The following is a 27,500-nucleotide window of genomic DNA, read 5'->3' as shown; positions in this document are numbered from 1 at the left end:
TTCTGTAGACCTGCCTTTATCTGAGAGAGAGACTTCTGTAGACCTGCCTTTATCTGAGAGAGAGAGACTTCTGTAGACCTGCCTTTATCTGAGAGAGACTTCTGTAGACCTGCCTTTATCTGAGAGAGACTTCTGTAGACCTGCCTTTATCTAAGAGAGAGAGACTTCTGTAGACCTGCCTTTATCTGAGAGAGAGAGACTTCTGTAGACCTGCCTTTATCTGAGAGAGACTTCTGTAGACCTGCCTTTATCTGAGAGAGAGAGACTTATGTAGACCTGCCTTTATCTGAGAGAGAGACTTCTGTAGACCTGCCTTTATCTGAGAGAGAGAGAGACTTCTGTAGACCTGCCTTTATCTGAGAGAGACTTCTGTAGACCTGCCTTTATCTAAGAGAGAGAGACTTCTGTAGACCTGCCTTTATCTGAGAGAGAGAGACTTCTGTAGACCTGCCTTTATCTGAGAGAGAGAGACTTCTGTAGACCTGCCTTTATCTGAGAGAGAGACTTCTGTAGACCTGCCTTTATCTGAGAGAGAGAGAGACTTCTGTAGACCTGCCTTTATCTGAGAGAGACTTCTGTAGACCTGCCTTTATCTGAGAGAGAGAGACTTCTGTAGACCTGCCTTTATCTGAGAGAGAGACTTCTGTAGACCTGCCTTTATCTGAGAGAGACTTCTGTAGACCTGCCTTTATCTGAGAGACTTCTGTAGACCTGCCTTTATCTGAGAGAGACTTCTGTAGACCTGCCTTTATCTGAGAGAGAGACTTCTGTAGACCTGCCTTTATCTGAGAGAGAGACTTCTGTAGACCTGCCTTTATCTGAGAGAGAGACTTCTGTAGACCTGCCTTTATCTGAGAGAGACTTCTGTAGACCTGCCTTTATCTGAGAGAGAGACTTCTGTAGACCTGCCTTTATCTGAGAGAGAGAGATACTTCTGTAGACCTGCCTTTATCTGAGAGAGACTTCTGTAGACCTGCCTTTATCTGAGAGAGAGACTTCTGTAGACCTGCCTTTATCTGAGAGAGACTTCTGTAGACCTGCCTTTATCTGAGAAAGAGAGACTTCTGTAGACCTGCCTTTATCTGAGAGAGAGACTTCTGTAGACCTGCCTTTATCTGAGAGAGAGAGAGACTTCTGTAGACCTGCCTTTATCTGAGAGAGAGACTTCTGTAGACCTGCCTTTATCTGAGAGAGACTTCTGTAGACCTGCCTTTATCTGAGAGAGAGACTTCTGTAGACCTGCCTTTATCTGAGAGAGACTTCTGTAGACCTGCCTTTATCTGAGAGAGAGAGAGATACTTCTGTAGACCTGCCTTTATCTGAGAGAGAGACTTCTGTAGACCTGCCTTTATCTGAGAGAGAGAGAGAGAGAGACTTCTGTAGACCTGCCTTTATCTGAGAGAGAGAGAGAGAGAGAGACTTCTGTAGACCTGCCTTTATCTGAGAGAGATACTTCTGTAGACCTGCCTTTATCTGAGAGAGAGAGAGAGAGAGAGAGAGAGAGAGACTTCTGTAGACCTGCCTTTATCTGAGAGAGAGAGAGAGAGAGAGAGAGAGACTTCTGTAGACCTGCCTTTATCTGAGAGAGATACTTCTGTAGACCTGCCTTTATCTGAGAGAGAGAGACTTCTGTAGGTAAGAGCAATTTAACATCAATTTCAGCTTGATTGTGCCTTGTTTTCATAGCCATCGCCCTGATCAGCATATGTTGTTGTAATAACGAATGCCGTTATTGACAATAAATGTATCAGTATGTAAATGTAAATGTATTCATTTTTTATTTTTTTATTTTTTTATCCTTTTCCCACTCCTTTTTCCTCCGATTTTCTGCGCACTTACCCCCCACAGTCGGTCTGGGAGAGCGGAGTCTACCAAGTGCTTCCTCCGACACACGTCTAGCCAATCAACCGCTTCTTTTCACCTGGCAGCGCGGACTCTCACTGAGAGCGTGTAACGTGTGGAAGGATCACACTACCCCACTTAGATCCTATCCGCACTGAGCAGGCGCCCCGACCGAACTGTAGGAGTCGCTGTTTACAACGACCCGGACCCACCCCGCCAGCTTTCCCACCCTCTAATACAGCCAATTGTATTAGTGTGAACGGCCAGCCAAGCTGGTGACAACGCCGGAGCTGTGAGCTGGATTCGAACAGGCGAATCCAGCGTCTCCGGTGTTGGTGATGAACGCAATCTCCGCTACGCCACCTGACCGCCCCAACTCTCACTACAGTTTAAAAACAAATTGTTCAAGGTTTTGAACATACCTCAAGTCTTTTACAATCTAAAAAACAGTGAAACATTGTTTCTGGTTCCTGACAAAAAGGACAACAAATTGATGTGGGATTTAATTTACCAACAAAACTATTAACTGCTACTATTAACCCCCTTCAAAATTCTCCACTGAAGGTCATCTGTCCTCTTATTTAGCGGTGGTTTATACAGAACTCTCCACACGACCTCTGACCTTCAGTACAGTTACCTCTGACCTTCAGTACAGTTACCTCTGACCTTCACTACAGTTACCTCTGACCTTCACTACAGTTACCTCTGACCTTCAGTACAGTTACCTCTGACCTTCAGTACAGTTACCTCTGACCTTCAGTACAGTTACCTCTGACCTTCACTACAGTTACCTCTGACCTTCAGTACAGTTACCTCTGACCTTCACTACAGTTACCTCTGACCTTCACTACAGTTACCTCTGACCTTCACTACAGTTACCTCTGACCTTCACTACAGTTACCTCTGACCTTCACTACAGTTACCTCTGACCTTCACTACAGTTACCTCTGACCTTCACTACAGTTACCTCTGACCTTCACTACAGTTACCTCTGACCTTCAGTACAGTTACCTCTGACCTTCAGTACAGTTACCTCTGACCTTCACTACAGTTACCTCTGACCTTCACTACAGTTACCTCTGACCTTCACTACAGTTACCTCTGACCTTCACTACAGTTACCTCTGACCTTCACTACAGTTACCTCTGACCTTCACTACAGTTACCTCTGACCTTCAGTACAGTTACCTCTGACCTTCACTACAGTTACCTCTGACCTTCACTACAGTTACCTCTGACCTTCACTACAGTTACCTCTGACCTTCAGTACAGTTACCTCTGACCTTCACTACAGTTACCTCTGACCTTCACTACAGTTACCTCTGACCTTCACTACAGTTACCTCTGACCTTCACTACAGTTACCTCTGACCTTCAGTACAGTTACCTCTGACCTTCAGTACAGTTACCTCTGACCTTCAGTACAGTTACCTCTGACCTTCACTACAGTTACCTCTGACCTTCACTACAGTTACCTCTGACCTTCAGAGCCAGCCTTGCAGAAAGCACTCCATCCCTGATTGCACAGACCAGCTTATAGCCATAGTGTTGATCAGTTGAGAGATCTTGAATGATCTTCTCAGCCAGCTTGATCAGCGGAGGGCCAAGAAAGATCCTGGTGAAGTTAGGATTGATCTCCAAGTCTGTAACAGAATCAAGGAGCTGTCCTATTGGCCCAGACAATTTGTTGTCTGACAGAGTAGCCCCATCAACTTCAACAATGAGACGGCGCAGTGGAAGTTCACCAGTGTGCAGGTTGCACACCAACCAGACCAGCTTTCTCCCCAGGTGCAGCTCCAGCTTCCGCATTACACCTGTCTTCACTCCAGTGTTGACATTGGTCGAGTCTCCTCCAATGGCCCACAAGGTCTTATCAGAACCTCTCTCTTTCAGCCAGGCAAACAGGACCTTAGCAATCTTCTCTGCATGGGACTCCTCTTTAGTTGCTTTCTCTGGTGTAAAGTGGAACAGATAGTTGCTGCCAGGCTCACTAGCAACACTATAGTGTTCTTCCTTGATCTTTGCAGGAAAAGATTGGTCACTGCCCTCAGCTTCCATCATCACATTGGTCATGTCAATCCGCCCATCAAAGAGGATACAGGAGATCCCCCCCCTCCTCCCTGCACTTCTCCTCAAACTCTTCCCCCAGCTCTTGCATCAACTTTTCTTGTGCTCTATTAACCTTGTTCTTATCAATCACTTTACTTGTGTCATCTTCTAAGATGAGTCCTGCATCAATCAGAGCTGCAGTTGCTATAGCTGCAGTTGGCCTTAGACCTATGCCATACCTTACACTAGCAAGGGCGATGTTTGGAATCTCATCATAATTTTTCCGTAGCTTTGCTGAAGCTGCAGGGTCAGTTTCAGGAATGAGCTCAACTTCAGGGACTGTAAGGAAGCTCTCAACATCCTTCCTGGCAACCTTGTCTGCTGCTGCAAAGCTTTCTTCTTTGCCCCTTCTCCTTTTCTCTGCCTTCTTTTCCATCCCCTGCCTTTCCAATGTTTTAAGAAGATAGAGGATTGATGGAGCCCCATGGATTTTCTCAATACATTGAGACGTTTGTTAAAATGGTTACAAGGGTTTCTGCTGAGTAGTTCTGGAAAGAGCTCACCTATTTATGGCTGACGTTGACTTTAAGTTTGTGTTTGTAGGTTGGTGGCTAAAGCAGTACAGTAGGAGATCTTGCCATCCAAGAATGAGTCCAATCAAGATATTGGAACCTGGCAAAGTTCAAGAAGTCAGGAGATCGAGATTTAGCACTTAGGTGTTTGTGTGCATTACAAATACAATTTATTATTGTTAGTATTATTATTATTGATCTTTGGAGTTGTATCCAGTTATATACAGTTCACTTGTTAATAAATTTGATGGCTTTGTCATTATAAATGATTTCCCATATATTTTTTATCTTTGCAATTTTGTAATACAATACCAATGGGTTCAAATGGTAAAATCAGCCATTTTGAAATCCAAAATTATGCAGGTTATATTTATCCTATCCCAAAAATGACCTCATATTTGAATTCCCCATTAAGAAACACATCATTTAGACACCTTGCATGTTAGGATTTCCTTCAGATTCATGTTGGCATCCATGTATGGCCAAGGGGTGAAAAATGGTAAAATCGGCCATTTTGAAATCCAAAATGATGTAGGATAGTTATCCTATCCCAAAAATGAACTCATATTTGAATTCCCAATTAAGAAACACATCATTTAGACACCTTGCATGTTAGGATTTCCTTCAGATTCATGTTGGCATCCATGTATGGCCAAGGGGTGAAAAATGGTCAAATCGGCCATTTTGAAATCCAAAACAAAGTAGGTAGGAGTTATCCGATTAGAAAAATAATCTCATATTTGAATTCCCCACAAAAAAACACGTATTTTAGACACCCCACTCGATTGATTTTCCAAAAAAAAAAAAAAGCATGGCCCGCCCTACTCCTGCAGCCACACCTCCACTGCTGGCCTAAAACAACCTCCCTCTCTCCTGCAGCCACACCTCCACTGCTGGCCTAAAACAACCTCCCTCTCTCCTGCAGCCACACCTCCACTGCTGGCCTAAAACAACCTCCCTCTCTCCTGCAGCCACACCTCCACTGCTGGCCTAAAACAACCTCCCTCTCTCCTGCAGCCACACCTCCACTGCTGGCCTAAAACAACCTCCCTCTCTCCTGCAGCCACACCTCCACTGCTGGCCTAAAACAACCTCCCTCTCTCCTGCAGCCACACCTCCACTGCTGGCCTAAAACAACCTCCCTCTCTCCTGCAGCCACACCTCCACTGCTGGCCTAAAACAACCTCCCACTCTCCTCCAGCCACACCTCCACTGCTGGCCTAAAACAACCTCCCTCTCTCCTGCAGCCACACCTCCACTGCTGGCCTAAAACAACCTCCCACTCTCCTCCAGCCACACCTCCACTGCTGGCCTAAAACAACCTCCCTCTCTCCTCCAGCCACACCTCCACTGCTGGCCTAAAACAACCTCCCTCTCTCCTCCAGCCACACCTCCACTGCTGGCCTAAAACAACCTCCCTCTCTCCTGCAGCCACACCTCCACTGCTGGCCTAAAACAACATCCCTCTCTCCTGCAGCCACACCTCCACTGCTGGCCTAAAACAACCTCCCTCTCTCCTCCAGCCACACCTCCACTGCTGGCCTAAAACAACCTCCCTCTCTCCTGCAGCCACACCTCCACTGCTGGCCTAAAACAACCTCCCTCTCTCCTCCAGCCACACCTCCACTGCTGGCCTAAAACAACCTCCCTCTCTCCTGCAGCCACACCTCCACTGCTGGCCTAAAACAACCTCCCTCTCTCCTGCAGCCACACCTCCACTGCTGGCCTAAAACAACCTCCCACTCTCCTCCAGCCACACCTCCACTGCTGGCCTAAAACAACCTCCCTCTCTCCTGCAGCCACACCTCCACTGCTGGCCTAAAACAACCTCCCTCTCTCCTGCAGCCACACCTCCACTGCTGGCCTAAAACAACCTCCCACTCTCCTCCAGCCACACCTCCACTGCTGGCCTAAAACAACCTCCCTCTCTCCTGCAGCCACACCTCCACTGCTGGCCTAAAACAACCTCCCTCTCTCCTCCAGCCACACCTCCACTGCTGGCCTAAAACAACCTCCCTCTCTCCTCCAGCCACACCTCCACTGCTGGCCTAAAACAACCTCCCTCTCTCCTGCAGCCACACCTCCACTGCTGGCCTAAAACAACCTCCCACTCTCCTCCAGCCACACCTCCACTGCTGGCCTAAAACAACCTCCCTCTCTCCTCCAGCCACACCTCCACTGCTGGCCTAAAACAACCTCCCACTCTCCTCCAGCCACACCTCCACTGCTGGCCTAAAACAACCTCCCACTCTCCTCCAGCCACACCTCCACTGCTGGCCTAAAACAACCTCCCACTCTCCTCCAGCCACACCTCCACTGCTGGCCTAAAACAACCTCCCTCTCTCCTCCAGCCACACCTCCACTGCTGGCCTAAAACAACCTCCCTCTCTCCTGCAGCCACACCTCCACTGCTGGCCTAAAACAACCTCCCACTCTCCTCCAGCCACACCTCCACTGCTGGCCTAAAACAACCTCCCTCTCTCCTCCAGCCACACCTCCACTGCTGGCCTAAAACAACCTCCCACTCTCCTCCAGCCACACCTCCACTGCTGGCCTAAAACAACCTCCCTCTCTCCTCCAGCCACACCTCCACTGCTGGCATAAAACAACCTCCCTCTCTCCTGCAGCCACACCTCCACTGCTGGCCTAAAACAACCTCCCACTCTCCTGCAGCCACACCTCCACTGCTGGCCTAAAACAACCTCCCTCTCTCCTCCAGCCACACCTCCACTGCTGGCCTAAAACAACCTCCCTCTCTCCTGCAGCCACACCTCCACTGCTGGCCTAAAACAACCTCCCTCTCTCCTCCAGCCACACCTCCACTGCTGGCCTAAAACAACCTCCCTCTCTCCTCCAGTCAGTCTCATTTAAAGTGTCACTGTGCGTTTCCTGAATCATCATTATATTAAAACTCTTTTTACATGGTTCGAACAGGCTTGCTCTCTTCCTCACATCTCTAGCTCCATTTATATTTAGCGTGGAAACCTTGAAGTCACTCACGTCTCTGAAGGAAGGAGTGTAGTAACTAACTAACTCTGACCCTAACCAGAGAACAACAAACACAAACCATCCTATCCTACTTTGGTTCTGGTTTTGTTAGGGTTTGTAACCGACCTCAAACGCAACGGCACAGAGAGGAAGTTCAGAGTTAGCCAAAGCAAGGGCGTATTTATTTACAGAGTCACAAGATGGAATGAAGTACTGCAATCGAACAAACGGGGAATCTGGCATGTGAAGATTGTTGCGGCTCTGCAGATACTCCCAGTAGGTAGTGGTGAGGAATTGGCTAGTGACGTTGAAGCGGCTCTGCAGATCCTCCCAGCTTTCACTCCCGGTGGAAACGGAGAGAGAGAGAAATCAGAGTTAGCCCAGCGCACACACAGAGGCAGAGAGGTGACTGATCCAGTATAAATCCAAGTGACTTGATCTTCGGTGTACCACACACAAGTTAGCAGAGTCCAGAGAAAAAACAATACGGTATCTTCAGTGTTAATCTAACACAAAAATTAGGTGAGTCCAGTACAAACAAAAACGGGATCTCTTCGGTGTTCACCAAACACACAAAAAACTGATAATCCAAAAGACAGTTTCCAAAAACTCACCAGAGCGCAACGCGAGAAGCGGGCAGATTACGAGGCGTAGCTCCGAACGGGGAACCAGGTTCTCCACAGCAGTTCTCCACAAAAGATCCTGGAGAGCAAAAAGACAGCAACAGCGACGGGGAAAGCAGGTATATGCAGGTGTAATTCAAAACGACCCAACATCGATAGTAAGGGGGTCTGAGCATATAAAGCCTTCAGGGGCGCTAATTACAAGCTGTGACAGCTGCGGGATGAGATTGATACTTGCTCCAAAAGCGTGTGGTGGGGAAAGCACCAATCAAACATGGCACCCTAAAGGAACGGAGCGCGTGGCGGGGAATGCATTAATCACATAGTACCTTAAAGGAAACGGAGCGTGTGGCAGGGAGCGGACCAAAACCTCACAGGTTTCCCTTCATTGTATTTCTTGTTGAGTTTTTGTACAATTTATTCAGTCTAAAAACTTCCTGGGAAGTGTACCCCCCATTGTTCCTCGTTCTCATTTGAATTCTTACAGCATTGACAAATATCTCCTCATCTGCAAAAGAATCCCAAAGTTTAACTTTCTTCCTATTTTTCTCTGCGCTCCTGAGCCTGTGTGTCTCCCGTCTCTCTCCGCTCATCACCTGCAGAGGCTTTCTGTTGACAGTCGCACAATAGATGCCCTTCCTGTTTGCACCTGAAGCATTTCGATGTCCCAGAGCTCACAAAAAGATCACATATTCAAACTCATCAACTCTTAATTTGAATACCAAATTGACCTCTTCTCCGCTATTATTTATTAAGAATCATAAACACCTGACGACGTGTTTCAACAGCGGAGATTTACATCCTGACGACGTAAATTATCCTCCGATGTCGGGATAGTTGACTTATCAACATTTTGTCACTGATGAACGGTGGAATGTTGGATATGGTGATCCTTCTACCCGGCGTGGAGAGAGGAGTCACGGTAACAAACGCACCGTCAACACTAACTCCGGTCTCAATCACTTTGTTCACTTTCTGCACACCGTCCAGAAAGATCACCGCTCCACCGTTCATCCGAGCAGCAGACTTACCGCTGCTGTGACCGACAGCGTCAGCCACAGCTAAACACGTCTACAGACGCATAACAGCAGAGATTTTAACACCATGAGTTTGTTTGGGATCGAGAGAGAAAAAGAGAGGGATCAGGGAGAGAGAGAAAGAGAGCTGGACGATGACGTGTACTTGAGTGTCATGTGACCTTTGACCCCCAGGGTTCCCGGGGACATTGACGAGGTCAACGCCCTCAAGCTGCAGGTGGACCAATGGAAGATACCCACAGGTCTGGAGGACCCACACATCCCAGGTACACACACACACACACACACACACACACACACACACACACACACACACACACACACACACCCCCCTGGTCTTTAGAGTAGTTTGTTGCTATTGTGGCTGATATGGTGGTTTTGACACAGAACAGTCTTAACCCTTTCACTGCCACACGACAGCCGGTTAACCATTTCACTGTGACAATACAGAAGGTTAGCCCTTTACTATCACACAACCGACGGTCATGCTCCATCATTGGCATCATTAGCGTGTTCAGTTAATTTACACACCCTGAGCAAAGAAAAGCATTAGTAGAACTAGCCCCTTACGTGACTGTGAGCGAGCCTGGGTCTCTACCGCAGTCACTTTCACCTAGACTGCGACCATTTGCAACTTATGGTACCGAGCGTGATCACACGGAGCGCGCTGGGTCAAAAATATATCATATATCAAAAATATATCATATATGAATTTCAAAGATACCCAGCGTACAATATGGGTTTAACACAGCTTTACAGTGGGGTCTGGAAGCTCGGAGTTGCTGATAAACAGTTTAAATCATTGTTACTCGACGAGTGGTACTCACAGAGCGAACGTTGGCAAGATGGCGTCTTCTTCTTCTGCCGCTATTAGGCTGCCTGGTGCGCAAGCAACGGCGGAAATGGACGTTCGGTCTGTAAGTACCACTCATGGAGTAACAATCTTTTAAACTGTTTATTAGCAACTCCGAGCTTCCAGACCCCACTGTAAAGCTGTGTTAAACCCATATTGTACGCTGGGTATCTTTGAAATTGATATATGATATATTTTTGACCCAGCGCGATCCATGTGATCACGCTCGGTACCATAAGTTGCAAATGGTCGCAGTCTAGGTGAGAGTGACTGCGGTAGAGACCCAGGCTCGCTCACAGTCACGTAAGGGGCTATAGTAGAACTAACTAAAACGTATCTAGGTAGGGAAGATATTCCATTGATTGATTGATTGAAAACTTTATTAACAGATTGCAGAATGGGTACAATACAGTACGGCTCAATACACACAATTGTTAAGGGGATGCAGACCAGAGAAAGACGTTTGTCTTGTTTACATCAGGGTCCCCCATTTTCAATTTATCATGACATACATGATATACAGTACTGTTTATTTACAGACAGAGTTTCTAAAAGAGAATATATACATTTGAGGGGGAGGAAACTGTACATTGGGGGGTTTGAACATTTACCGGGGCCAGTTTGGTTTAGAATTGCGGCCTCACGTAGGTGCTCTTTTATAGCGGTTTTGAAGGAGGGTAGTGATTCACATTATTTTACGGCTGTGGGTAGGGTGTTCCACATTGATGTGGCATAATTGCTAAACGCGTTTAGTCCCTTGTTTGAGCCGAATCTGGGTTGAACATGATTTGTGGAACTTCCTCTGGTGTTGTGGTATTCACTGACCCTTGGGAAGTATTTTGACATGTACATGGGTACCTTAGTCGTGTAGTGTATCTTGTAGACCAGGCCCATTGCAAGTTGCTGTTTCAATAGTTTTATTTCAAACCTGTACTCTGTCTTCTACTATAAGTCATCCTAGGTTGTCAAAGTGGGCAGGGGTGAGGTGGGTTCTAGGAGTAAGGTCAAGCAGTAGTCTGACCAGTTTGTTTTGTGATGTTTGTAATCTTGTTTTTAGCGCCTTTGAGGTGCTTTGGTACCATGAGGTGCAAGCATAGTCGTAGTACCCTTGAATGAGTGCTCCTGTTAGAGTCTTCAGGGTATTCTTGTTTACCAGAGAGGAGATCTTGTTCGTTGGTTAACTTTTTTGATTACATTGGATGCCATTTTGTCACAGGAAAGATTTTCCTCTAGGATGGAACCCAGGTATGTAATTTCATCTTTCCTTGACTTTCCAGATGGAGGTAAGAAAAGAAACAGGGCGGTAGTTGCCTGGGTCTAATTTGTTGCCTTTTTTGTGCAGGGGGGTCACTTGCGATTTTTGGGGACGTATCCCTGTTTATTATGTGTGTGATGACTGGGGTGATGGTGGCTGCTGAGTCTCTGAGGAATTTGGAGGGGATATTGTCATGGCCAGCGACACCTCATCTGTTGTTGCGGCTTTGGCTCAGGGGTAGAGCGGGTCGTCCAATGATCGAAGGGTTGGTGGTTCGAATCCCGCTCAAGCCCATGTCCATCCCATCGCCGTTGTGTCCTTGGGCAAGACACTTGCCTCGTATGAATGTGTATGCATGTGAATGAATGTTGGTGGTGGTCGGAGGGGCCGTAGGCGATGATTATTCGCCACGCTTCCGTGAGTCTGCCTCAGGGCAGCTCTGGCTGCAATTGTAGCTTACCACCACCGGTATGACTGTGTATGAACGAATAATGGACTCTGTAAGCGCTCTGGGTGTCATGAAGAGCTCTATATAAATCCAAGCCATTATTATTATTATTATTATTACCATTTCGAGTTTGAAGTCGTCTTTGCGGACCCCTAGGTTTTTGTAGAAGGCTCTACCCCAAAATGCCCTGAGTGGGAGGGTAGTTTATTAACCAGTGTTGTGGCTATGTTTGTAAAGAACATTTTTGTATATACCAGGTAGGGGTGGGAATCGCCAGAGATCTCGCGATACGATACTATCGCGATACTTGAGCCGCGATACGATAGTATCGCGATACTCGATATATCGCTAATATTGCGATAAAAAAATATATATATCAATTTTTTTTTTAACTGCAAAGTAAAACTGTCAACATGTTTTATCTAATAAAATAAAGTTCAGTCTGTTCATCTCACTTCAATCATTTTTATTGCAGAACATGGTATTTTCTCAAGCAGACGGATGTAAACACTGTAATCTGTGTTGCATGTACCTGACAAACTGAACTGTTTGTATTACAGTCATATTCCAACTTAACTGAATGCACATGTGTGTGTGTGGACTACTGTACTATTACAGGTATTGAAATGAACAATGCAACTTCCTTATACAAATTTATTTAAATTTTTTATAAATAATTAAATATCGATACAGTATCACCACGCAAAGTATCGCGATACTACTACGTATCGATTTTTCCCCCACCCCTAATACCAGGGGTCAGCAACCTTTACTATCAAAGGAGCCACTTTTCCCCCCTCCCACAAAATAAAATGCTCAGGGAGCCGCACAACCTATGTACCCTTAAAATGAAGATAACACAGTGTATAACGTTTTATATATCCCCAAGCATACCCCACATTCAGCATAAAACACCTGACAATTGCATACCCAAAGTAATTTGCGATTTATTATACGTTATACTTATAGCACACAGTTTATTGCATTAATGGAATTATAAAGCAACAAAAAGAAAAAAAAATACTTTTTATTGCTGTTTTTACCTGTTATAACAAAGGAAAACCTCAAACTCTTATGAAGAGGAGAAAAAATACTGGCTGTGTAAACCTATTTTTAAATAAAACACAGAAGAGGAGACAAAACACTGGTGTCTGTAGACCGACTTTGAAATAAAACCCTGAACTATTCAGGTATATTTGAGTCCTTCCCTTATTTGTGGAAAATCTATAAAATAAAAAGTAAATTTTTCGTTGTTCGCAAATTTCGCACCACATATCAGGCATACTGGTAAGCCTGCATCGTTAGTCGTGAAAGCAAATTAATCTGTCCACGCTGAATTAAACCCTCTATTTTCCTCAGACTTTCCTTGTTTTGGATTTATCCATGGTTAGCTTACCGGGGGGTCGGAAACTCAAGATTAGCCACTTGCAGACGGCAGGGAGAGGTGCGGGGTGTGACGTACTGTATATTTTAGTTGATGAAATATTTTTGTTGACTAAATATTTTAGTTGATGAAATATTTTTTCATTTCAGTGTCACAGTATGAGATCGATCCCCAAAATAAGAAAAATTTATTATAAAAAAAATATATAATATATATATAAATATATGTGGCAATATAATTTTATTTTTATAATGTTTTTATTATTTTATTTATATTTTATCTCTATTATTGTCTTGTCATTATTGTAATAAGTTACTGTCCTGTGATGTCTTTTTTGTATTGTGTTGTGTCTTGTTTCATGTGAAAAACATTTGTATACAAAAATTGTATCACAAAAAAACAATGTTAGTTCATAATTGTAACATGCCTGCCAGTAGCACTCTCTCTTTCTCGCTCTCTCTTTCTCTCTCTCTCTCGCTCTTTCTCTCTCTCTCTTTCTCACTCTTTCTCTCTCTCTTCTCTCTCTCGCTCTTTCTCTCTCTCTCTCTTTCTCTCTCTATCTTCTCTCTCTTGCTCTCTCTATCTCTCTCTCTCTTTCCCTCGCTCTTTCTCTCTCTTATCTCTCACTCTCTTTCTCTCACTCTTTCTCTCTCTCTCTCTTCTCTCTCTCTCTCTCTCTCTCTCTCTCTCTCTATTCTCTCTCTCTCTCTCTCTCTCGCTCTTTCTCTCTCTGTCTCCCTCTCTCTTTCTCCCTCTCTCTCTCCCTCTCTCTCTGCTCTCTTTTTCTCTCTCCCCTCTCTCTCTCTCTCTCTCTCTCTCTCTCTCTCTCTCTCTCTCTCTCTCTCTCTCTCTCTCTCTCTCTCTCTCTCTCTCCATCTTTCTCTCTCTCTCCATCTCTCTCTTTCTCTTTCTCTCTCTCTCTCTCTCTCTCTCTCTCTCTCTCTCTCTCTCTCTCTCTCTCTCTCTCTCTCTCTCCATTTTTCTCTCTCTGGTGTGCACTGTGTGGAGGCAATACACAACTACAACTATCCAAACCGACAATAATTATTTTGCGGTAACCATCTCTGTCCAGTATCTTATCCTCACCTCTTGTCCTCTACGCCCGCTCCCTCCTCCCACATACCTCCCTTTCTCACCTCCTCCCTCCCGTCCCTTCCCTCCTTTCTTGCTCTCTCCTCTTTCTGTCTCTCCCCTTCTTCTCGGCCTCTCCCCTCTCCTCGGCCTACATGGATACATGGAGGCTGATGAATCCACAGGGGAAACAGTTCTCGTGGGTCAAGGTGTTGGGGGACAGGGTGTGTGCAGCTCGGCTTGCCCGCATTTATATTGTGAGAAAACAGAGTAATAGGCTGGTGAAAGCTGAAATCTGCCCAGTCAGTTTCTCAGACCATCATTTTGTAATAGCACAGCTGGCCATATCATCAGGGCCTCCTCACTCCGCATATTGGAAATTCAATGTAAAGCTTTTACAAGATGCCACCTTTTGCTCGAGTTTACAGGAGTTTTGGGAGAGGTGGAAGCAGAGAGAGGGAGAGTTTGAGTCTCGGAGGCAATGGTGGGATACCGGCAAAGCACACATAAGGCTTTTCTGTCAGCAGTACACTGCTTTCTCCTCAGCCGAGTACAGGAGGGCCCTGGAGGCTCTGGAGCAGAGCATACGGCAGGTGGAGGTCGAGCTAGTGGGGGGTGACAGTGGGGGGCTACGGGAGAATCTGTCAGAGCTACGCAGGGATTTGGGGGTTTTCCTCCAGGACAGAGCAAGGGGTGCGCTTGTGAGGGCTAGGTTCACCATGCTGAGAGAGATGGATGCTCCTAGTTCTTTTTTCTTTGGCCTGGAAAGGAAAAAATTTGAGGAAAAACAAATGCAGTGTCTGCGTCTACCCAATGGACACGTCACGTCTGTGATCGGGGAGATGCGGGCAGAGGCTGTGCGGTTTTATTCTGTGTTATATGGTGCTGAACAATGTGACCCTGTGTCTACGGACACATTACTGAGGGATCTCCCTCGTCTCTCTCAGGAACAGAGGACTGAACTGGACACTCCTTTAACGTTTGGGGAGCTGTCGAAGGCAGTCTCCCAGATGACTCCTGGTCGTGCCCCAGGGGTGGATGGTCTGCCTGTGGACTTTTACAAAGGTTTCTGGGACACTATTGGACAGGATCTTTTTCGTGTCTTGCGCGAATGCATTGAGGTGGGGGAGCTGCCGTTGAGCTGCCAGCGGGCAGTGCTGGCTCTACTGCCGAAGAAGGGGGACCTCAGTGAGCTCAGGAACTGGAGACCTGTAGCAATTCTTTCAGCGGATTACAAGTTGGTTGCAAAGTGCCTGGCCAACAGGCTTAACATGCACCTTGAGTCTGTGGTGCACCAGGACCAGTCATATGGTGTGCCTGGGCGTTCAATGACAGACAATTTGTTTTTAATAAGGGACATGTTGGACCTGTCAAGGCAACATAATATGAACTTTGGAGTCATCTCTATTGATCAAGAGAAGGCGTTTGACAGGGTGGACCATGGGTATCTGTATAATGTTCTTGCCGAGTTTGGGTTTGGGGAGATTTTTTGTCAATTGTAAAAATGTTATACAATGGGGCCTGCTGTCTGATAAAAGTGGGTGGGGGCCTGAGCAGGCCAGTCCAGGTGGGGAGGGGGATCCGCCAGGGCTGCCCACTGTCAGGTCAGCTCTACACTTTGGCCATTGAGCCTTTTCTGTGTTTGTTGAGGAAGAGGTTGAAGGGTGTGGGTTCACCCGAGTTGGGGATCGACAGGCCAATATGTCTGTCTGCCTACGCGGATGACTTGACCATCTTTGTCAGGGATGGGGAGGATGTAAGAGCCATAGAGAATAGCCTCGAGGTGTATGCGAGAGCAGCTTCAGCGAGGGTGAACTGGGGTAAGAGTGAGGCGCTGCAGTGTGGGGCATGGAGGGGCCTGACATTACCACAGTTACCGGGAGGGCTACAGTGGGGTGTGAATGGGCTCAAGCTTTTAGGGGTATATCTGGGATCAGAGGGGTGGGTCAGTAAAAATTGGGAGGGAGTAGCACAGTCAATGGTGGCTAGGTTGTCAAGGTGGAAGTGGCTGCTAGCGCAGATATCCTATAGAGGGAGGGTGCTCATAGTGAATAACCTGGTGGCTTCATCCGGCTGTTCTTAACCCCCCCAGAGGCTTCCTGGCGGACATCCAGAGGAAGCTGGTGGACTTTTTCTAGTCCGGACATCACTGGCTGAGGGCCGCAGTCCTTTATTTGCCGGTTCAGGAAGGAGGACAAGGCCTTATCGACCTAGAGAGCAGGATGAATGCTTTCAGGCTCCAGGCAGCACAGAAGCTGCAATACAGTACAGGAATATGCTGGAGGAGGCCAGCGTGTGCACTGCTGCGGAAGGCTGGTGGTTTAGGGCTGGACCTGCAGTTGTTCCTGATGGAACTGGAGGAGTTGAACACTGTGGGGGTCTCGGATTTCTACCTGTCGGTGCTGAGGGCTTGGCGCCTGCTGAGAAAGACTCGGTGGAGGATGAGGCACAAGGACCGTGGGTATGGGAGGAGCCTCTTTTCTATAACACTTTGTTCCCCCTAGAGGCGGTGCGTTCTGTCACCCTGAGACAGCGGCTCATGAGAGGGGGCATCAGAAAACTTTCACATTTACTGTCGCCAGAGAGAGGGGAGTGGAAGACCCCTCAGGAGCTTTCGCTACAGACTGGAATAACATCTCTGAGACTGCTGGAAGGGTTTATCAGAGAAGTGCTGGGGGTTCTGCCGGACTATGTCAGAGACCGCACAGTGATGCCACAGGGAGGGCAGGTGCTGGAGTTCCCTGCATTGCAGGTATCGGCAGAGAATGGGGTCTGGCAGGAGGGGGGAGGGTTACTGTCCTTTTCCACCCCCAGCTTGGGGCAGTTTAGCCTGGCATGTGGCAAGGCTCTCTACATAACCTGCATGAAGGTCAGAAACATCAGGTCCCTGCAGGACGTCAGGCAGCATCAGTGGCAGGGGGTGCTGGGTGATGGCAGCACTGCTAGCTTTAGGTGGAGGGTTTTTTACAAACAGCCACTGCCTAAGAGGTCAGGGGACCTACAGTGGAGGATAGCGCATGGGGTGTTGGCAACGAATCGGTTCCTGGCTCGGGTGGATCCAGGGGTGGGTGATGGGTGCCCCTTTTGCAGAGTATCTGAGACTGTAACCCATGTTTTCCTAAAGTGTCAAAGGATCAATAGGGTGCTGTGGTTCCTAAAAGGGTTGTGTGTGAGGCTGGGGGTGATGTTCTGTGTGGAGAGTTTCATCCTTGGCCAAACATATTCATTAAGTAACAAGGTTGTGAGCGTTTTACTGAACTTTGTTTACGGGCAGGCTAAGTTAGCCATTTGGCTGACCCGTAGGAATATGATCAAGGGCGTTGGTCCTACGGAATCGGTGCCTATGTTGAGGGGTATGATTTCTGCACGCCTTAGATTAGAGTTAATGTATTTCTCACTGAGACATAATGTTGATGCGTTCGTGAATGCTTGGGGATTGGGGAATGCAATGTGTACTGTGGGGGAGGAGGGGCTGAACATATGCATTTGAAGGTCAAGTGGGTTTTATGTGCTGAAGGTGTGTGTGTGTGTGTGTGTGTGTGTGTGTGTGAGTGTGTGAGTGTGTGTGCGGGCGGGTGAGTGTGTGTGCGGGTGAGTGTGTGGGTGTGTGTGTTGTTTTTATGAAGATGCCGTGAGATTTTTGTGTCTCTACTGACTGTTTTTAGTTGACAGGTTTTAATAAAGAACATCAAAAGTCAAAGTCTCTCTCTCGCTCTTTCTCTCTCTCTCTCCCTCTCTCTTTCTCCCTCTCTCTCTCTCTCCCTCTCTCTCTGCTCTCTCTTTTTCTCTATCCCCTCTCTCTCTCTCTCTCTCTCTCTCTCTCTCTCTCTCTCTCTCCATCTTTCTCTCTCTCTCTCCCTCTCTCTCTTTCTCTCTCTCTCTCTCTCGCTCTCTCTCTCTCTCTCTCTCTCTCTCTCTCTCTCTCTCTCTCTCTCTCTCTCTCTCTCTCTCTCTCTCTCTCTCTCTCTCTCTCTCTCTCTCTCCATCTTTCTCTCTCTGGTGTGCACTGTGTGGAGGCAATACACAACTACAACTATCCAAACCGACAATAATTATTTTGCAGTAACCATCTCTGTCCAGTATCTTATCCTCACCTCTTGTCCTCTACGCCCGCTCCCTCCTCCCACATACCTCCCTTTCTCACCTCCTCCCTCCCGTCCCTTCCCTCCTTTCTTGCTCTCTCCTCTTTCTGTCTCTCCCCTTCTTCTCGGCCTCTCCCCTCTCCTCCATCTCTCATCCCTCTCTCCCCTCTCCTACCTCTCTCCTCCCCCTCTCTCCCTCTCTCCCCCCTCTCCCCCCCCTCTCCCCCTCTCTCCCTCTCTCTCTCCCTCTCTCCCCTCTCTCTCCTCCCTCTCTCTCTCTCCCTCTCCCCTCTCTCCTCTCTCTCCTCCCTCTCTCCCCTCTCTCTCCTCCCTATCTCTCCCCTATCTCCTCTCTCTCCTCCCTCTCTCCCCTCCCTCTCTCTCCTTTTTCCCCTCCCTCCCTCCCTCTCTCTCCCCTATCTCCTCTCTCTCCTCCCTTTTCCCCTCTCTCCATCTCTCCTCCCTCTCTCTCCCTCTCTCTCCCTCTCTCCCCTCCCCCCCTCTCTCTCTCTCTCCCCGCTCTCCTCTCTCCCCTCCCCTCTCCCCTTTCCCTCCTCCCTCTCTCCCCTCCCTCTCTCCCCGCTCTCCTCTCTCCCCTCCCTCTCTCTCCCCTCTCTCTCCTCCCTCTCTCTCCCCTCTCCTCCCTCCCTCTCTCCTCCCTCTCTCCCCTCCCTATCTCTCCTCCCTCTCTCTCCCTCTCTCCCTCTCTCTCCTCTCCTCTCCCTCTCCTCCCTCTCTATCCTCCCTCTCTCTCCCTCTCTCCCCTCTCTCCATCTCTCCTCCCTCTCTCTCCCCTCTCTCCTCTCTCTCCTCCCTCTCCCCTCTCTCTCCTCTCCTCCCTCTCTCTCCCCTCTCTCTCCCCTCTCCTCCCTCCCTCTCTCTCCCTCTCTTCTCCCTCTCCTCCCTCTCTTCTTCTCTCTTAGCCTCAGGCACTGCGCAGTGCTCTAATTCTCCCTCTGTAGAAATAACCCCCCCCCCCACACACACACACACACACACACCCTCCACCAGATGCATGCTGGGAGTCTCTGCAGCAGCTGACATGTGCAGAGTGTACAGCGGAGGGAATCGAACAGGCGGTACAGTAGTTGATGAGGAGAGCAGGGTGTGACAGACATGGAGGACTGGGAGCCACTCACTGCTCCTCACCCGATCAATAATCAATAATCACTGCTCCTCACCCGATTAATAATCAATAATCACTGCTCCTCACCCGATCAATAATCACTGCTCCTCACCCGATCAATAATCACTGCTCCTCCCCCGATCAATAATCAATAATCACTGCTTCTCACCCGATCAATAATCAATAATCACTGCTCCTCACCCGATCAATAATCAATAATCACTGCTCCTCACCCGGTCAATAATCACTGCTCCTCCCCCGATCAATAATCAATAAATACTGCCCCTCACCCGATCAATAATCAATAATCACTGCTCCTCACCGGGTCAATCATCAATAATCACTGCTCCTCACCGGATCAATAATCACTGCTCCTCACCCGGTCAATAATCAATAATCACTGCTCCTCACCGGGACAATAATCAATAAACACTGCCCCTCACCAGGTCAATAATCAATAATCACTGCTCTACCCAATCAATAATCAATAATCACTGCTCCTCACCAGGTCAATAATCAATAATCACTGCTCCTCACCGGGTCAATAATCAATAATCACTGCTCCTCACCCGGTCAATAATCAATAATCACTGCTCCTCACCCGGTCAATAATCAATAATCACTGCTCCTCACCGGGACAATAATCAATAATCACTGCTCCTCACCCGGTCAATAATCAATAATCACTGCTCCTCACCTGGTCAATAATCAATAATCACTGCTCCTCACCAGGTCAATAATCAATAATCACTGCTCCTCACCGGGTCAATAATCAATAATAACTGCTCCTCACCGGGTCAATAATCAATAATCACTGCTCCTCTTACTTACTTACTTACGCCTTTTACCCCGTTCGGGGCATAGGCCGTCAACAAGGGTTCTCCAAGCATCCCGATCCTGAGCCAACCTCTCAAGCTGGCCCCAGGTGTGTCCCATCTTCTTGGCATCATCTTCCAAGTCTCGGCGCCAGGTGTTTCGTGGTCGGCCTCTCTTTCTTTTCCCTTGGGAGTTCCACCTGAGAGATTGTCTTGTGATGCTCAGGGATGGTTTACGGAGTGTATGGCCAATCCATCTCCAACTCCGTTGGAGAATCTCTTTCTCTGCTGGCTGTTGTTGTGTTCGTTGCCACAGGTATTTATTGCTGATGGTGTTAGGCCAGCGAATCTGGAGGATTCTTGCGCAGACAGGTGTTTAGGAAAACTTGTAGTTTATTGGTTGTTGTGACAGTGGTCCTCCAGGTCTCAGCGCCATAGAGTAGGACTGACTTCACGTTGGTGTTAAATATCCTGATCTTGGTTGTGATGGAAATGTCTCTTGAGCTCCAGATGTTTTTTAGTTGGAGAAAGGCTCCTCTGGCCTTGCCAATCCTGGCTCTCACATCAGCATCTGTTCCATCTTGCTTGTTAACCATGCTGCCCAGGTAGGTGAAGTTGTCTACCTCTTCCAACGCTTCTCCTTCCAGAATGATGGGTGATGTGTTGTCAGCATTGATTCTCATGACCTTGCTCTTCCCTCTGTGGATGTTAAGCCCAAGCCGAGTAGAGTTGTCAGTGATGGTACTGGTCTTATCCTGCATCTGCTGCTGGGTGTGAGAGAGAAGGGCCAGGTCATCTGCAAAGTCGAGGTCTTCTAACTGCGTCCATAATGTCCATTGTATGCCATTTCGTTTCTCTGCCGTGGATTGCTTTATGACCCATTGCCAGCAGGAACAGAAATGGTGACAACAAACAGCCCCGTCTCACTCCAGTTTTTATCTGGAAGGCGTCGGTGGGTTGACCGCCATGAATTACCCTGCAGGTCATCCCCTCATAGGAGTTCCTGATGATATTTCTGTACTTCTCTGGCACTCTGTAGTGTCTGAGTAGCTTCCAGAGGGTCTCTCTATTCACGCTGTCGAAAGCCTTTTCGTAGTCAATGAAATGAATGAATAGGGGTGAATTCCACTCTAATGACTGCTCCATTATTATCCGCAGTGTTGCAATCTGGTCTGTGCAGGATCTGTTTTTGCGGAAGCCCGCCTGGTGGTCTCGTAGCTGTGGGTCGACGCCGTCCTTCATCCTGTCCAGTATAATCCTGTTGAATACTTTTCCTGGGATGGAGAGTAATGTGATCCCTCTGTAGTTTGCACATTGGCTCAGATCTCCTGTCTTCGGTATTTTGACGAGGTAGCCCTCCTTCCATTCTGATGGGATGTGTTCTTCTTCCCATATCTTCTTGAAGAGAGGATGGAGCATCTCTTCCTCATCTCTATATCGGCCTTCAGTGCTTCTGCCGGAATACCGTCAGGTCCTGCAGTCTTGCCGTTCCTCAGCTTCTTGATGGCTTTGCGGATCTCTTCTTTTGTTGGCACGCTGCAGTCTATCAGCAGATCCCTGTCAGCTTGTTGGATGTCTGGTGGGTCCTGTGGTGCTGGTCTGTTTAGCAGTTCCTCAAAATGTTCTACCCATCTTTCCTTTTGTCTTTCCTCTCCGATGATTGGCTGTCCATCTTTGTCCTTAACTGGTCTTTCTGGTTTACTAAACCTTGCTGACAGCTTCTTGGTGGTGTTATATAAGTCTTTCAAATGTCCATGTCTAGCTGCTTCTTCAGCCTCTGCCGCAAGACTCTCTATATAGTCCTTCTTGTCTGCCTTGATGCTTTTCTTAACCCTTTTTGTGGCTTCTGTGTACTGGTTTTGTGCTTTGACCTTTTCGGCTCTTGTTCGACTGTTGTTGATTAGTGCCTTCTTCCCTTTCCTCTCCTCTATCTTCCTCAATGACTCTGCTGATATCCACTCCTTGTGGTTGTGTTTCTTCAGGCCCAGTACTTCTTTGCACGTTGTACTTACTGCTTCCTTCACAGACTTCCACTTCTTGTCGATGTTTTCCTCCTCTTCTTCCATCAACTCTTGCAGGGCTTGAAACTTGTTCCTAAGTGTGAGTTTGTATTCTTCTAACTTGGTTGGGTCTCTCAGAAGTGCTGTGTTGAATGTTTGTCTCTGATTCTTCTCCCCTGTCCAGTTTTTCTTTCATTTCAGCTTCATCCGGGCAACCAGGAGGTGGTGGTCTGAGGCAACATCAGCTCCTCTCCTAACACATACATCTTGAAGGGACCTCCTGAACTTCTTAGTGATGCACACATGGTCTATCTGGTTTTCGGTGTTGAGGTCCGGTGAGATCCAAGTAGCTTTGTGTATCCTTTTGTGGGGGAAAATGCTTCCGCCGATGACCAGGTTGTTCGTGGCGCATAGGTTTGCAAATCTCTCCCTGTTGTCGTTCATCTCTCCTATACCTTGCTTTCCCATTATCTCCTCGTAGCCTCTGTTGTCACTTCCTACCTTGGCATTGAAGTCTCCCATTATGATGTTGATATCTCTTTCTGGGTATTTCTGAATGATGTCCTGTAGTCTGCTATAGTATTCTTCTTTTCTCTCTTCATTGCTGTCATTTGTAGGGGCATAGCACTGGATAATGTTCATGTTTATTTTTGCCTTCATAGTTCTAAAGGAAGCTGCAATGATCCTAGGACCATGTGCCTCCCATCCAATAAGTGCTCTCTGGGCAGCCTTGGACAGCATCATGGCCACTCCCTGGGTATGGTGTGCATCGTCCTCTTCATGGCCTGAGTACAGTGTCATCTCGCCTGTGGCGAGCCTCTTCTGGCCGGATCCGATCCACCTTGATTCACTGATTCCGAGTATGGCAAGATTGTAATTCCTCATCTTGGCAGCCACCTGCGCAGTCTTTCCGGCTTCATACATGGTCCTTACATTCCATGTTCCGATGGTGGTAATGGCCCTGCTTGAGAGAATGGTGGTCGGCAGGGTAGCTTCCGGATGTTTCCGGCTTTCACTACACTGCGTCAGTGCGTCATACTTCCTACCTGAGGTCCATCCTCTCTCAGGGCCGGAGATTCTTGGTTTTTCTTTGTTGACGTTTTTGTAGCAATGAGGTTTTTACAGGATGGGGTCGCTGGCCCCAAGCCCAACCTTCCACCATTTCTGGCTTCTGGTGTTTTGGAGTTGGATTGTTAGTCCCCTCCCCTGGCCTATTGTCTTCCAGGTAATGGATTGCAGCTTCATACCACGTGAGGCCAGACAGGTTTCGGGTTGTGTACAAGCTGTCTCGGCACGTCAAGACCAACCAACTCCTGCTACTGTGTAACGAAAGCTGCGACCAAACGAGCATTTTCGTCCCAGCAGCTCCTCACCGGGTCAATAATCAATAATCACTGCTCCTCACCGGGTCAATAATCAATAATCACTGCTCCTCACCGGGTCAATAATCAATAATCACTGCTCATCACCGGGTCAATAATCAATAATCACTGCTCCTCACCGGGTCAATAATCAATAATCACTGCTTCTCACCGGGTCAATAATCACTGCTCCTCACCGGGTCAATAATCAATAATCACTGCTCCTCACCAGGTCAATAATCAATAATCACTGCTTCTCACCAGGTCAATAATCAATAATCACTGATCCTCACCGGGTCAATAATCAATAATCACTGCTCCTCACCGGGTCAATAATCAATAATCACTGCTCCTCACCGTAAGGCCCCTGGCTGGGATGGCATTCCACCCGAATTGTACCTCTCATGTTGGGATGTAATTGGACCCCTATTACTTGATATGATTTTATACTCAGTCAAAGAGGGGAACTTCTCCAGGGACGTCAATATGGCACTCATATCTATCCTACTTAAAAAAGATAAAGACCCCACCGAATGCGGTAGTTATAGACCCTTAAGCCTCCTCGGAACCGATCTCAAGCTGTACGCTAAGGTACTAGCCATCCGACTTCAAAAACATATGACATCTTTAGTTCACCCTGATCAGACAGGCTTCATAAGAGGCCACCTGATCACGGATAATATTAGACGGTTACTGCATGTGATAGATTCCAGCAAGGATGCCGCGCCTCCTACAGCTGTATTATCCTTGGATGCGATGAAGGCCTTTGACAGGTTGGAATGGTCTTATTTATGGGCAGTACTTAGAAGGATGGGGTTAGGAGAGGGGTTCATTAATATGATCAAAGTACTATACACAGATCCATCGGCCATGATTTTAACAGGTAAATTCTGCTTCCCACATTTTCCTGTGTCGCGCTCGTCTAGACAGGGTTGTCCTCTTAGTCCCGGACTATTTGCTCTATCCCTAGAGCCTTTGGCACAGTACATAAGACAATCCCAGTCCATAGCGCCGATCTCAATTAAGGGAACACAGCATCACATTAGCTTATATGCGGACGATGTAATATTGTTCATGCAAAACCCTACCACCTCCCTACCTCATCTTCTCAAAGTAATAGATGATTTTGGCAATCTATCGGGATTTAAGATAAACTGGCCAAAATCGGCCTTCCTTCCACTTAATGTGACTGCGAAGGCTACCATCCTCCCAGCAAATATACCCATGGTAGAACACTTTAGATGTCTTGGAGTTGAAATATTCCCCACTATATGCCAAACGGTGAAGTATAATTATTCCGGATTGCTAGATAGGATCACAAATGACTTCGACAGGTGGTCAAAATAAAAAAACTCATTACAGGCCTGAGCATCAATAGTTAAGATGGATGTTTTACCCATAATTAACTTCTTCAGCTCGATGTTGCCGTTACCCCCCCCCCCCCCCCCCCCCCCCCCTGTTGGTTACTGGCAAAAATTACACTCCGCGGCATATAAATTCATTTGGAACAACGAACCTCCACGAATAAAAAGATCCACTGCACAGAGAAATAAAGCCGACGGGGGTTTAGCATTTCCAGACTTCAACTATTATTTTAAAGCGTTCTCTTTAAGACCACTGATCACCTGGTTTGATTCTCAAGCATCGGTATCCTGGAGACCATTAGAGGAGAACATAGTGGCACCACATAGACTGCAGGATATAGTGTACACCAACTTATCAATTAAGCAATGCAACTTGAGATTTGGCCCTCTTATTACACATGTTATCCGGATATGGCGTGACACACAGAAAAAGTGTACTAACCACCATAAATGGCACAGTCATTCTCCCCTATGTAATAACAATTTACTCCTTATTGCACAACAACCTATCAGATTTCCTAGATGGGAAAAGAAAGACATTCACACATTGGGGGATATCTTCGATGACCATGGTTTCTGCAGTTATCAAGATATATTTAACAAATTTAACCTCACCAGCTCCACAATTTTTTTCTTTCTACAATTAAGTAAGTAAGTAAGTAAGTAAGTATTTATAAAGCACCTTTCATACATGTCATGTAGCTCAAAGTGCTGTACACAAATATAGGCATATATAACGATAAAAGCAATAAAGTCAGTGATCAGTTAAGATCAATGTTTAAAAAAAAAAAAAAAATAATAATAATAATAATAATAATAATAATAATAACGTAAAAATGAAAATAACGTAAAAATGAAAACAGTCATTTGCTTACCAGTTTGGGAGAACAGGTCCGCACAAACATGTCCGCTCAGTAGCAACCGGAAATTAAGAGCAGCTTTGAGGGCTCACGGAGTCCCATTAAATATTCCACTTGAACACCACAGATTTCACAAATTCTTTTATGAAAAGGAGACATCGAGAGGCTTCGTCTCTGACTTTTATCGTCACTTACTTACGTCCTCATATGATGTCCTTCCCCTAGACTCGGTTTGGAGGAAGGATATCCCAAACTTGGAAGTAGATTTTGATTGGGATGAAGTTTGGGCAAACGTTCGGCTATCATCACGCAACCCGGATCACCAACAGATTAATCTTAACTTTGTTCATAGGACTTACCTGACTCCTAGACGTTTGCACCTAATGGGGCTCAGACAAGACCCTCGATGCTCCTTGTGTTTAAACGGTGCTCTTGGTACATTTATGTATTGGGAATGCCATCCTGTTAAGATATTCTGGGAAAAAGTAACCACTCAATTATCAGAATCTTTATCTCTGACCATACCTACACTGCCTTCTGTATTGTTGTTGAATGATGTTTCTCAGTTATCAACCTCTGTACATGTAAAGAGACTAATTTTGTCCGGTCTTACGGCTGCCAAAAAGTTGATAGCGTCACGCTGGATTCAACCGGATAAAATGTGCCGGAAGGTATGGGTTCTTACCTATCTCGATGTGATTTATCTAGAGATATCCACCGCACAAATTTTAGGTGTTAATGAAGCCAGCATAGCAATCTGGTTAGCTGTGGTGGAGAAGATAAAGGGAAGCATATGAACTTGTAATTTCTGATGGTAAATGGAATAGTGGATGTATAGTCCAAGTGGGGGTCCTGAGGGGGGGGGGGGTGGAGGGGGAGGGAAGGGGGAAAGAGCGAGGAATAGCGAGCATGTATTGTATTTATTATTTTTATGTCTTTTAATCTACATTTATTTTGATTTAATTACTGGACTGTCATTATTGTTATTATTATTTCTGTCATTGTCCTGTGATTTATCATTGATTTTTACTGTTACTGTATTGTTTGTCTAGTTTTATGTTAAAAAAGGAAAAAATATATATAAAAAAAAAAAAAACATGAGGAAAAACGTGCTGCTTGAATGGTCTTTATTAAGTATAATAATCTAAATATACTTAAAGTACCAAAAGTGAAAGTAGTCATTCTGCAAACATAAACATGTGCAGACATAACTCTGTACTAACACAACACGAGGTAGGAACCAGGCTGAGGTATGAAACTAAGGTTGTACCTAAAAGTTCAATATTCAAAGTGCAAAACATTTACTGACTTTAACTAAAACTCTTTTAAATGCTCATACGCCGACGCCGTAGAGTCTGACTCTGAGCGAGTGCTGCTGTTCTTGTTGTGAGAGTCTGATGACGTATATTTTTGTGCGACAGCCAGGGGTGACAGGCAGCTTCACACGCGTCACATGCAGCTTGCGGTTGCCAGATTGGGTGGTTTTCCACATTATTTTGAAGCTGTTTACGGTGTGTTTTCACTGGGTTTTCGGCTGAAAGGCATATGAAATCTGGCACACTTTTGAGCGCCGTTATACAGCACTGAGAATGAACGTGTTCTCAATTACGTTCATCTAGCGGCGCCGGAAATACAGTACGTTCAGTTTACGTTTGCCCAAAATACGAACGTGTTCATGTACATCATGGCTTTACCTAACTTCAGAGCCTACTGTTGGGCAGCCAATCTCAGAATCATACAGCACTGGTTACGGTCTCACACTGTTGTGTCCT

The 27,500-nt window shown here is 46.7% G+C and overlaps 1 protein-coding gene across 1 annotated transcript in view; it reads left to right on the top strand.

The window, feature by feature from the left end:
* The window catches only part of LOC311248818 (rho GTPase-activating protein 39-like), a gene marked incomplete at both ends in the record, with an annotated part of 68,484 nt that overhangs the window by 38,786 nt on the left and 2,198 nt on the right, over positions 1 to 27,500 (top strand). Inside the window, one exon of the mRNA XM_084339643.1 lies at positions 9,284 to 9,375. Within this exon, the coding sequence (XP_084195769.1) occupies positions 9,284 to 9,375 (92 nt within the window). The remainder of the gene's footprint in view (positions 1 to 9,283; positions 9,376 to 27,500) is intronic.

This window comes from Notolepis coatsorum, assembly GCF_963971535.1.
Source record: "Notolepis coatsorum genome assembly, contig: SCAFFOLD_937, whole genome shotgun sequence".
Taxonomy (NCBI): Eukaryota; Metazoa; Chordata; class Actinopteri; order Aulopiformes; family Paralepididae; genus Notolepis; species Notolepis coatsorum.
This window is presented reverse-complemented; position numbering and strand designations above follow the sequence as displayed.